Genomic DNA, 11756 nt, shown 5'->3' with positions numbered 1-11756 from the left:
CAAATAGCAATTGGCACGATATGATACCAGCTGGTCATCTTGTTGTCAACCTGCACTGTGATGTCACAATGCACAGTTGTTTTGTCGGTTGTCACTCGTTACTTTTCGTGAATACGCAGTGCCTTGCACCGACTTGCCATACAACCACATAAGCTACTATCCTGATCTTGTCCGGTACGACCTTTTCACACAATGTGTTGTCATTAGAATACAGTCATGTACACCAGAGTTATAGTTCGGCTCATCAAAAGTCATATTTGGTTTGTTACGATCGCTGCAAAGAAAATGCAAATGTATGGCAAGGCCCCAATAATATTAACCCTATTTACACTAGGCTTGGCTTCTCCCGTACACAGTCACAGAAAAACGTGGCGTACAGTTGCATTGTTTGCTGTAGAAACTTGAAATTTGGTGACTTTTCCTGAAAAATGTTCAGCTATCTGTCCATGTTTGTTTTATAAAGTTAGAGTTTGTAATTTTTGAGATATTGTGATATTTTCATAATTTTGCTCTCTCTCCGCGTTGAAGCGAATCGTTTTCGTTTACTCATTTACGCACCAATAACTCGACTAACTATTCTCTTGCGTTCTCTTCTCGCGGTCAGCTGGTTTTCCGCACAGCGGGGGCGCGGCGTAACAAGAAAAATTTCTAGAAATGTATCACTTGTGGAAATACTTAATTTACACTAAATTCACTTTCTTTTGCTTTACAATTATGATGTATACAGGAAGCCAGATGTTTTTGCTACAAACCTGTAAAAATCCGATCAGTTTACGACCTATAGTTTTCGAGTAATTAACGATTGAAAATGTGTGTGCGGTGTCGGCCACATCTAGTGAAAATGGCAAAGTCGCGAGCCCGGTATGGATAGGGTTAACTGTGATGCAAGTTTATGCACAAAAAGCTAAGCATATAGGGCTGCGGGCAAGGTTACAATTAATTTGAGTAAAACGTACGCTTAACCATATTTCTTTAAAGCAAATTATGTGATCAGAATGGAAATAGCAGAAACATTAAGGTAGTACAACTTTAAAATTCATTATTACCACTGCAGACAAATTTTCATGAAACCTGGTTCGTATTCCTGTCGAACATTCAACTTGTACAAACTCAAGCTGTTAATTTTGACCACTTCGGATGAAAGCGCCCTCTTGTGCAAATATTTTAATTCAATTTTAACCAAAACTTAATCCAAAGAAGCAAAGGTTTACCTTAGGCGGCAGACTTTCGACTGAGTTACATTGAATGCCGTATCGAGTTAAGTTGGTGTGTTGGTGGAAACAACGCAATCGAAACCTCCTCAAAATTTAACGAGCATATCAATGCATGCCTGAGGTGGATGACTTCCTGTTTGCAAAGTAAAGACATAAGGTTGTAGAAATACGAAAATAGCTCAATGCCAGTGTGAACCTAAACCGAGCTCCATCGTATGACGTCATCATAATACTTGCAAACAACTTAAACCACAGCAAAAGGGTTTTACGGATAGCCTACGCTGCAAAATATAGACTTCATGCAATATGCACATACTTGGCATATGTAGATTAAAATGTTGATTTGTTTTAAAATAAATTATTTCACAGGTATAATTCATGAGGTATAGCTCATGCCAAGAACATAAATTGATACACCGCATGCCGGTGTCGTATGTCTCAATTTAACGTTGCGTTGTTTGAAGGTAATTGAAAGTATAAATCACTGTTCTGAAACAAGTGCCACGTACCGGCTGATTAGTCTGGCGACATAACGACAACGTTTGCTGGTTCTTTATAAGATTTGCTTTCCACAATATTGGAGACTGCAAGTAACTTAATGATAATTTTGTCAGTAACCGCTTAGTTGTGGTTTTTGTGTCAATTGACAATTATTCCAGAAAGAGTTGGAGAGAAACCCACCGTAAGATTTTGTGGGCGTGAGCAAGTTATTGTGCCAACAATCGTACAATGCTTTGCTCGTTATAACTTATTACCTCACAATGCCCAGCATTCAGCCAAACGCTGACCTGTCGGTAGTAGGTCTTGCTTGCAATATGAAGCAAGATCATCTTTAGTACCACTTATTGTAAAGAAAATTATCCATGTTTTCTGTCGCCACGAAGCTGTTTTGTTGTTTTTAATAAAAGTGAGAGGAGTGTTCGCTTGCAGTATGCTTCCAAAGAGCTTCATCAATTGACTACCATGTTTCGATTGCGCTGAATTGCTTGAAACGACAAAGCACAATACGTAATTATCTGTCCACGATCATTAAATATCGAATTAATTAATTATCGATGTTTCAATCGAAAGCTATTAATTAGGAACTTAAAGAGAAGCAACAGCAAAACAGGAAACCTGTAATCAATTTTTATTCGAAGTGTTTGGTTGTTGGGCAAATTTTCCTTTCTTTTTGTTTAGCAGAAGGCTGTTACAGTCCTGATAATAAGAATTTCATTATATTTTTTTTTGTTGTACAGTAGTTTTATTGTGTCATAGTTGGTATTGTTATATCATACTGTACTGTTGTAGTGGTGGATATTGCACATTGTATATTGTTTGTAAAAACTTTAAAAACAATTCTTGTAAAATTTAATGGGCGTGTTGTCATATTTTTCTCAGTAATGGATGATTGACTAATGATAAGAGGCATTGCAATTAAACAAGTGTTTTTTGTATGTGCATTGTGTAGCTTTACCTCTAAATAGATTAAACTTAGTCCTCAGAAAGGCTAACTTACAGTTTAAGAAGGCCTATTTTTATTTTAGGCTTTAGGCATTTCACATGCACTGTCTACGGCACATTGCAACTGTTATTTAGTTGTATTGCATGAACAAAATATTACATGTTAAACTCAGCAAATGTACCAAGGCAAGCTTTCACTCTAAGCTGTAATGTTGAGCTGATCAAGCCAACGCACAAGTTTGATTCCCGGCATTACAGCAGATGCCTCTCAAAATCAGCGGCAATTGGTGACGTCACAACAAAATTGTAGAATTTTCTCCGTTAAAATTGCTATTGTCAAAAGAGTGCGTTTCGTATTCAGGCAGAGTCTAATGAACCAGCACATTAGACAGGGTTGCGTGCTGGAAAGTGATTTCGCCATACCTACTCTACTTATAGCTGCAGATTTTATTTTCGGAAGCAGGATATTTTTTAGAAAAAAGACTAAAAAAACATTAGTTCTCCTTAAAGCAAATTCTACAAAATTACACGACAAGATGGTTAAAGTTTGAGATCATCAAAATTCTGCAACGCACTTTAGCTCGGCAGTGTCAATAGTGAAGCATTTAACTCACAAAACCACCTAACACGCTTGCTCCTGTTTGCTGTTGTCGGTAAACGATAATAAAAGTGGTTGAAACATAAAAAACAACAAAAACATCACCTGTTGCCGAAAGTACAGAAACAAGCTCGGTAACCGGGGCTGGAGCGATGAGAAATAATAGTTGAATTTAAGTCGTGCAAAAACTTTTTAAGGCTCACGATAAAGATTTCAAATATTACTGAACCAGAAACTAAGTTGTCTAAATTAAGAATTGTTGTGAACTGCAACCACCAACAATAGCTAATATGAGCTATAGTCAACTGAAATTCCTACAAACACAAGCTTAAACATGATGAGCAGGCTTGGCTCCTACTCTAATACCAGATGAAAACGCACTGTACTGAAACAAAGGCCGGTACACACCTAATTAAGCAAGCTAAGTGAAGTGCGGGCAGATATGTGTCTTGCACTTTGATTAGTGACACCGCATATTACTTTACGGTTAAAGTAATCTATGGTTGGTCGCAGTATGACGTCACAATGCACTGCTTCCCTTTGCTCAAGTTGACTTCCACCACAACGCCGGACCTTGCACCAAATTTTCACGCCATCATACAATTCTAGTGTTTTCTTTGCGTTTTTACCGGTTTTTCTTGTTACATCTTGTTAACATTTATGGTGCAAAATCACAACAAGATGCATCAACGCGCACCAAGTTATAAACAATATTTTATTGTCGTATAAACTCAAAGAGATTGATAGATACAATACGAAAGCAACTGAAAACATTGCAAAAAACTAAGAATTCGCAACTCATTTACTGTGATCGTCAGAAAAAAATGCAGCTGCATAGCAAAGCTTCATGAAAAGTGGTAGAGCGAGTTTATCCACAAAAAACAAGGCACATGGCTGTGGGAAGCTTAGAAAAGTAAATGGCCTGAGGTGGAAAATTTAGCGTTCAAACCACAATCGGTGTTTAAAATGGAAACAGCACAAAAGATAAAGAAGCTGATTTAAATTTGACCAATCATTGCGATTTGTACAAAACCTCGTTGCGCGTTTCAAAATTGGCCAAACCCAAACCGGCCCACAGACATCTTTAGTCATAATTTATTTCCACGGAAGTAAAAGTGAAAAAATACGCTCATGTTACGTGCGCTCAATATATCAGCGCAAAGTCGAAAACGTGAAACGTGATAATCTCCGGTATAGAGGACATATCCCAAGGTCGTAATCACAACGTTAAAAGCGCCTCAGGTGTAAAAGAAAAAATGTACTATATAGAATTTGCAAAATAATTTTGATTAAAGTTTGCTCAAAGAAGCAAAGTTTCATAACGTTTCCAAAAGACACTTATCAACAAAACGCAGTCTGTGACAAAAAAGCAACGAAAGAGAAGCAAAAAGTTATTCTTCAGGGTTTTCCGTGATATTTGCTTTGACCCATCGCATCATTCTCATCAGATTTGTGTAGTATCCTGGTATTGGTCTGTCAATCCCTTCATCCCTGTAGGTTTGACCGCATCCCCAGCCCCAGCTCACAATGCCTATTTGCACCCAACACGAGTGCCCGGTGTTTGAGTCATGGACCTATGTTTGAAAGTCGATTCAAGTTGCTTAAAATCATATTCTATTTTCCTTCAAGGCGAAAGCATTACGTAAGAAATTAATCATAATTTCTCACCTCTCGGACCAGCGGACCGCCGCTGTCGCCTTTACATGTATCGACGCCTTCGTTGGCGATTCCAGAGACACCACAGAGCATATTCTCTGTGTAAATAACTTGGAAGTCATCGCGTCCCCAGTCGATGTTTTTAGCAACATCTCTGCATCTGTTTTAAGACAAAATATTCTTATTACGCTTTAAGCAACAGGATCGTATTAACAAATCAAGTACTGTATACTGTGTAGTCGTTTAACTGCCCAGTATGAGCATAATCGCCTTATGTTGAAATAATTTAAAACCACTTGAAGCACTTACAGATCGTGATCTTGAATTCTCAAAAGACCTTGCCTTAGCACTTTGGAAGGCCGCGCTGTTCGCTGTATGCGCTTTTGTGTTGCTGGTGTCGTGTGTCCGAAACCTGTGGCGACCGACAGGATAGTTTTTTGTGCTCGGTTAGCTTCAAGTAGGAAGTCGCCTAAAGTTGTTGGAAATGATGAAACAGATAACTTCAATATCTTCACAAAAAATGTGCTCGTGAATCCATTTTATGACAACTACAAGACTTTCTATGAAGAAATCGATGTTACTTTGCTTTGTGCAACTTTCCTCTTCAGTTTCATTCCCATTTAAAACACTTTGGTCTCTGAGATAACTTTCAAGGCAGTTGTTCTCCATACAAGGCAAGCAGACAGGGCGAATGTAATCAGTGTAGTTCACCCAACCAACGTTCAGGATGGGTTCTTCCCATTTAGTTTTACCTGGAATTAGCTGATGGCCGATTTTGACCTGGAAAATAAAGATTCGATTGTACAGGTGATATATCGAAAACATTTTCTCAGAACAGTCTCAGTCTTATGAAAAGGGGCAATAGAACAGTCTTTTGATACTTGCCAATGAACGCAATCGATCGGTTATAAACTCACGTCGTAATGGATTACGGTTGCAGGTTCTTTGTTTGGTGCCCAGGCTAAAATTCAATCCTATTTCTTAGGCTTTCGTGAACAAATAAGGACCCAAAACGCACCAGTAAGGTCATAGCACATGTTAACCGCAATTAACCTCTCGGCTTTCACTAGTTTATTGTGAAGCAAACGCGCATGAGGGTGTTGTTATAGAGAAAATGAAGTGCCGTGATGTGATTACCAGGAAACATCATGATTGGGCAAGACGAAATCAAAATATGCAGATACAAACACTCGTTAACAACATGATGGCCAAAAATGAAAATAGACTGTAATAAATAACGATTACAAACAAATATACACAAAGTATATAAACAACTTCCTCAGACACGGTTTCTGTAATGGATTATCACAACATAGCCTACTTACGAGTGCAACATCAAAGTTATAAAGCCCATAATTTTCATGTATGACAATCCTCTCGGCGACATATGCTCTGACAATTGGTAACAGTTTCTTCGCGACGTTCGTTGGGCGTTTATGAAGACCTGTTTCATACAATCTGTGTTTACAACTGAAAAGGATACATGCGATGTCCTGGTTACCAATAATGTGAATATCTTAATGCAATTCTACCAGACCAGTATCAGCTAATTTGTTATAGATACTGTAAATGTTGTATTGATATATTTCTTATAGCTTTTGTAACGGAAAACATATCGCCGATTTAATCAATATTACTTCATTTTTGTGACTTACCAAAAGTGACAACAAAATTTCCTGCCCAGTCAGGGTCTTCCGTGTCTTCATATTCAAACAAGTGAGCGGCTGTCAAAACCCAGCGATTATTGATGACGCTTCCGCCGCCGTAAAAGTTTCCATTTTTGTAAGTCTGTGTAAAATATTTTTAAGTTGAGCAAGATTGTGAACGTAAAGAAACAAATAAGGCGAGAACGAATGAGATGTTACCACTCTAAAACAAAACAGCAACTCACGTCCACTACTTTGCTGTGAAACCTGGTTATGACAGCTTGCCATGGCCAGGATCTATCTGCGGCGATGGTCTTGTTGCCTCCCAACACCCTTCCCACTCTTGCTTGCTGCTTTACGCTGCCAACGTCACCAGCCTGGCCGCATGCGCTGTAATCTGAAAACGAAATTGTACTCAATAGGGACTATATGGAAACATTTGTATATTTCTACAATATTTGTAGTTATACGTAGAACATATACTGTACATGTCTATAAGTGCAGGCTTCGGTCAAAACGTAATTTACCAATTTTAGCATCAGTAACTTGATCGAGTTTGCTTTGAATGTTGTAAAAATCGTCAATGAAAATGAAATTTTCCAGTTTTCCCTGAGCTAATCCCAGCAATTCTGTGTAAGCTTCTTCGCCCTCAACAGAATTGATGCATTCAGCGCATGTGGTGATGCTATAAAACTGGAATCAGTGATGATTTACTATTATTTTCAAAGTTTCTACATTTTTCGTTTCACAAAAGTTTTTGGTAAAATATACAAACATAACTTATATTGCAAATAAAGTGTATTATACAGTAGACTCTTTACCGTCGGTGGATTTTCCCTCTGAGTTACAATATTCACTATTTCTTCTGGTTCCGGACCATCGTTGTGTTTACCTGAATAGATATGTAAAGCAAATACACAGATAAATGATGATAGAACGATAGATGAAGATGATGATTAGATGAAAGACAATTTCGACTTTTAAGCTGCTTGAAAAATCATCTCGTCTCACCTTCTGACACAACTTACCTCATTGTTATTAAATATATTTTTGAAAGTTTTCATTATTAAACAAACAGCAACCACAACTCTGTTTACAACTCAACCGATCATTGGAGGTGTGTAAATCTATTGATCTCTTACCGTCCGTCAGAATAAAAACGTGACGTTTTCGCTCTTTGTTGACGTCCAGTTGATACGAAAATGCGAGTTGTCCTTTCGCCAAGATCTCAAGAGCATTATAAGTGTTGGTGCCTTGCCTAATTCTTTCTTGAATATTGGCTGCAAAAATATAAAGTCAATAAAAAAGGTTTCTCTTTTCGCCAAAACATATGACGAATACTGAATTACTCATTATGTACAGTACAGTATACAGTGCAAATCACCTCGGTCCTTGTAAATATTTTGTATCATTTCGATAACTTCTTGTGGTGACGGGGAAAAATCATTTATGTTCAAGACAGTTTCCGTTTCTAAAGCAAAAACTAAAATGCCATAGTTGATCTCACCGGTGGCGTTTGCGTTAAGCTGGAAAATAATTTATCTTACTTTTTCAAGGAAAGTAAAAAAGCAAAGAAAATTAAGCGTAACAAATCCAGAAAGAGGTGAAGCGGACTTGTATCAATCACTTTATAACTTACTCTTTCTATGAGCTTCACACAAAATGTTAAGGAGTTGTTCAAAGCTGTATCAGAGACACTTTTTGACAGATCAATCACAAAATATATCTCATGGCCGGGCCCAAATGTACTACTGATGAATCTTCCGGCTCCATGACGCTTCGAGTTCTCTTGGATGTGTCTGGTGCTCTCCTCAAGCTTGCCAATGGCAGTTGACGTGCTATCTCTATAGCGGGGATCTTTTAATATGACGTGAAAACGATAAAGTTAGTTTATAATTTTAAAAATTCCACAATAACATACAGTAAGTTGAAAACAACTTTCATAAGTGATTTCTTAAACTCAAACGTTTAATCCAAACAAGTGAAGTAAGAGGCCGTTTACAAAACAAATGTCTTTCATTTCAGTCACACACTATTTACAGTTAACGAGATATTGCGAGACTGACGAAGCCGACGGCGAAATTCTTTAAAATTTAGTGATAATCATCAGCCACTCACCAACGCAGAGAGGTGCTCCATTTCCACTCCACTGCAGAAAGTAAAGACATTCCTGCACCGCTTCTCCCACCATGGAATATCCGTCGTCGCATTGGAATCGAACTGTGTCACCAATTTCCATGTCTCTCGCACTCAAAGAAAATCTTGCTATTACTCTGCCGTTAACGGGAACCCCGGGATGAACACATCGGCGTTTTGACCGAATCTGGACATCTGTTGATCACAATATTTTACATGGTCAGTTGGGAATTCTGGTTGTTCTATGAAAAGGGAAGTTATAAAAACATGTCGGTGCAATCATAGACATACTTAAATGCTATATGGGCTACATTTAACGCTTTGCATAAACCATAAACTAACTCATGAAGCAGTCTAAGGGATTGGGTATTTCTCAAAAAGGAACGTAGTCAAACAGTATACCCAAAGCTATCACGTCTTTGCACAAGTTACAAAGCTGATGACAAATAAAATTTATATACACGTTTGTTTTGATCAAGAATCTTTCAAGTTTATCCGGCTCACCATCAGTGCCGTCACACACTGTTGGCCTCCCGCTCCATCGACCGTTGTTCTGGCAAGTGCGCACGGTGCTGCCGAACGTCTTCTTGCTGGAAGGACATTTGAAAGTGAAATTCTGGCCAGGATAATAAGGTGAGGGGGTCCAGTCTCGTATTTCGCCGCCCATTGCTTCTATGCTTGGCAATGGACTCCCACATTCAACTCCTGAACACGTAAACGGATTTACTTTTGGTCAACATTTGTTGTTGAATTTCACACTGAATTATTTACTTTCGCAGACCAAGGGTTGTCCGTCCCATGTACCACCGCCTGTACACGACCTAGAAGGCGATCCGGAACTGATGAAGTAACCTTCTGCGCAGCTGTAGTGCGCAACCTTTTCAAACCCTTCTCCGGAGTATTCGATTGTTCCCATTTCCACTGGAGGCGCTGTACCACAATCCACGTCTGTGCAGTTAAGCGAAAAAAAGTTTTCATTTTAGGAATGCTTGTCTTTTACTCGTTTGAAATGTTGGTAAAAAGGCAAACGAAATCTATTCAAAAAACTACTGTTCTACTGGTTTATAAATTCTTAAACATGCGCTGATTTTCTTCTGTTTTAATTGGAAATCTTGTTTAAAAACAACCTGGATTGACGCATCTTCTACTACAATGGCCGTCGCACAAGCATTTCAGACCCGGACAATCATCGTCTGTTTTGCATTCCACTCCACACGTCATGTTGTTTTTTATGACTTCCTTTTCATTGTACTTCCTGCAGGCCACTATGCAGGAAATACTTCACTTACATTTCATTTTACAGTTGTATCGACTCTTTCTGATGCAACTTACGTAAACATTTGGGTCGACTCGGGCCTGTGATGTGCGTCCAGTTTCTACGTCCATGACAAAATGACCGAACATTCGGCTCCAGTTTGTAACCAGGCTGGCAGTTGTATATTGCTTGATCTGAGTGTTCGTAAGGATCAAAAACGTTCCTTTCGTAAATTGTTCCATTGGGATGCGACTCCAACCTGATCACTTCAATGCTCTTCAAGTTGTCAAACTCTGGGGGTTTGCTGGTACACTTGTGGTCTGCGTTTTAAACCAATCATTGCAATAAAGCCAATAATAACCACGAGACAAGATAAGAATTCGCGTAAAATAAAATAAATTGAAAGACTTCTACAATTTTCGATTAAAAGTAAATTTAAATGAAAGCAGACAAAAGCATTATCTTATATTAAGTTTAAATAAAAGCATTATCTGTACAGTATGACAAAAGAGCCCAAAGCTGAGTGTTTAAGAAACCCATATGCAAATTGTTACATTCAGGTTTAAATATCAAGTCGTAAAATTTTTGAAAAACAAAACATTTTTTCTCACAACCACCAGGGGTGAAATAACATGACTAGGTTTGGGTCCCAACCTTATTTTTACTGCTTTACTGTATTATATTATTTTTGTATAACGTACAAATGAACTAACACTTAGTTAGTTACTTTAACAAGTAACCCGTTTTAACTGTGAATAATTGACTTGACTGAATAACCAACCACAGGATCGGTCGATCGATCGGCCACAATCGACCTCAAGCCAATTTGTAACAAGTCTTTGATACGGCAAACTTACCTGCTTGCTGTTTACCAAAAGGCAATCGTTTTCTGTTAAAACATTTCTGGTATAGTAAAATACAACTCACCAGGATTGATGCAGGAGAAACCGCATTCGTAATCACAAAGACACAACTTCTTTCCCTTGCATTTGTCCTTAGTTATGTCATGCGTTAGCTCACAGATCTTCCTGCAAGGCCTTCCAATTGCATCCGCGGCGGCTTGGTCGCGGGTAAGACAAGTTTCTGCATTCAAGAAGTCAAAACCTGTAACCGATTTGCAAAGTTTATTACAATTATTACAGCTACGTTGTAGTCGTGTTAACGTTTGCTTCGTCTTCACTTACCTTTCAAGTCCGTACAAGCTGCATACCTTAGCAGAAGTAGCACTGAAATCGACAGAAATATCTTCTTCATGATTAAACTTCAATTGCTATTTACAAAGTAGCTTCGACAACTAAATAAAGTAATAATAATCAAAAACTACATGCAAACGGCAAAATGTGCGCTCGAAGGCTGGCATGCCATTTATTAACTCTCGCGTATACAATAGCTTTTCCCGCGTAAGATATTAATGTACTCTGCTTTCCAAGATGCTTCCCATTACAACACAACCAGATGAATTTCAGTCTACGCAAAATCTCGAAGATTCTTCCCCTCAGGCTACCACAACGACTTTCGTGCAAAGAGTACAAATAGTTTTGCCAGAGTATGCATTCTTTCATCACTTAGCTTGAGCAAAGGCAGAGACAAGCGCTCGGTCGGTATATTTCCGCAATCTAGTATGTACACCTGGCATTCCGGTCAATTTTGTATCATAGCAAAAACAAAGTAATCGAAACTGCTTGAAGAATTAAAGGGAAAGTCCACTCACGTCAGGAGCGAAGGGCGTCAAGTTGGGCTTTCGACAAAAATACTTCCTCATTAAAAAAAGGTCTGCGGGATTATTTCTACAGCCTCAAGCGTTTCGC

General features: G+C 38.5%; 1 protein-coding gene across 2 annotated transcripts; it reads right to left on the bottom strand.

Moving 5' to 3' along the window:
- Positions 1-3956: 3956 nt before the first annotated feature.
- Positions 3957-11564, bottom strand: LOC143468193 (complement factor B-like). Of its 2 annotated transcripts, none has more exons than XM_076965221.1 (19): positions 11133-11564; positions 10876-11052; positions 10026-10268; positions 9821-9958; positions 9465-9641; positions 9198-9398; positions 8676-8888; positions 8197-8414; positions 7942-8083; positions 7700-7837; positions 7379-7449; positions 7085-7250; positions 6803-6954; positions 6567-6699; positions 6237-6355; positions 5493-5691; positions 5221-5380; positions 4924-5071; positions 3957-4829 (listed from the first exon to the last, which is right to left on the bottom strand). In XM_076965221.1, the coding sequence occupies exons 1-19, from the start codon at positions 11200-11202 to the stop codon at positions 4647-4649; spliced, it is 3048 nt and encodes a 1015-aa protein (XP_076821336.1). In that variant the 5' UTR covers positions 11203-11564; the 3' UTR covers positions 3957-4646. The 2 variants fall into 2 exon arrangements, with proteins under 2 accessions (XP_076821336.1, XP_076821337.1); XM_076965222.1 differs by having other exon boundaries at positions 10876-11031; positions 11133-11563.
- Positions 11565-11756: the final 192 nt, after the last annotated feature.

This window comes from Clavelina lepadiformis, chromosome 8 (genome assembly GCF_947623445.1).
Source record: "Clavelina lepadiformis chromosome 8, kaClaLepa1.1, whole genome shotgun sequence".
Classification (NCBI taxonomy): Eukaryota; Metazoa; Chordata; class Ascidiacea; order Aplousobranchia; family Clavelinidae; genus Clavelina; species Clavelina lepadiformis.
The sequence above is the reverse complement of the archived record's forward strand: the minus strand, read 5'-3'. Positions and strand labels throughout refer to the sequence as shown.

Coding starts and splice junctions, on each gene's coding strand:
- LOC143468193 (XM_076965221.1), bottom strand. CDS start 11,202: ATGAAGAAGATATTTCTGTCGATTTCAGTGCTACTTCTGCTAAGGTAT. Junction 9,959..10,025: donor GAGTCGACCCAAATGTTTAC/GTAAGTTGCATC, acceptor TTTCCTGCATAG/TGGCCTGCAGGAAGTACAAT. Junction 7,838..7,941: donor AAATATTTACAAGGACCGAG/GTGATTTGCACT, acceptor ATATTTTTGCAG/CCAATATTCAAGAAAGAATT.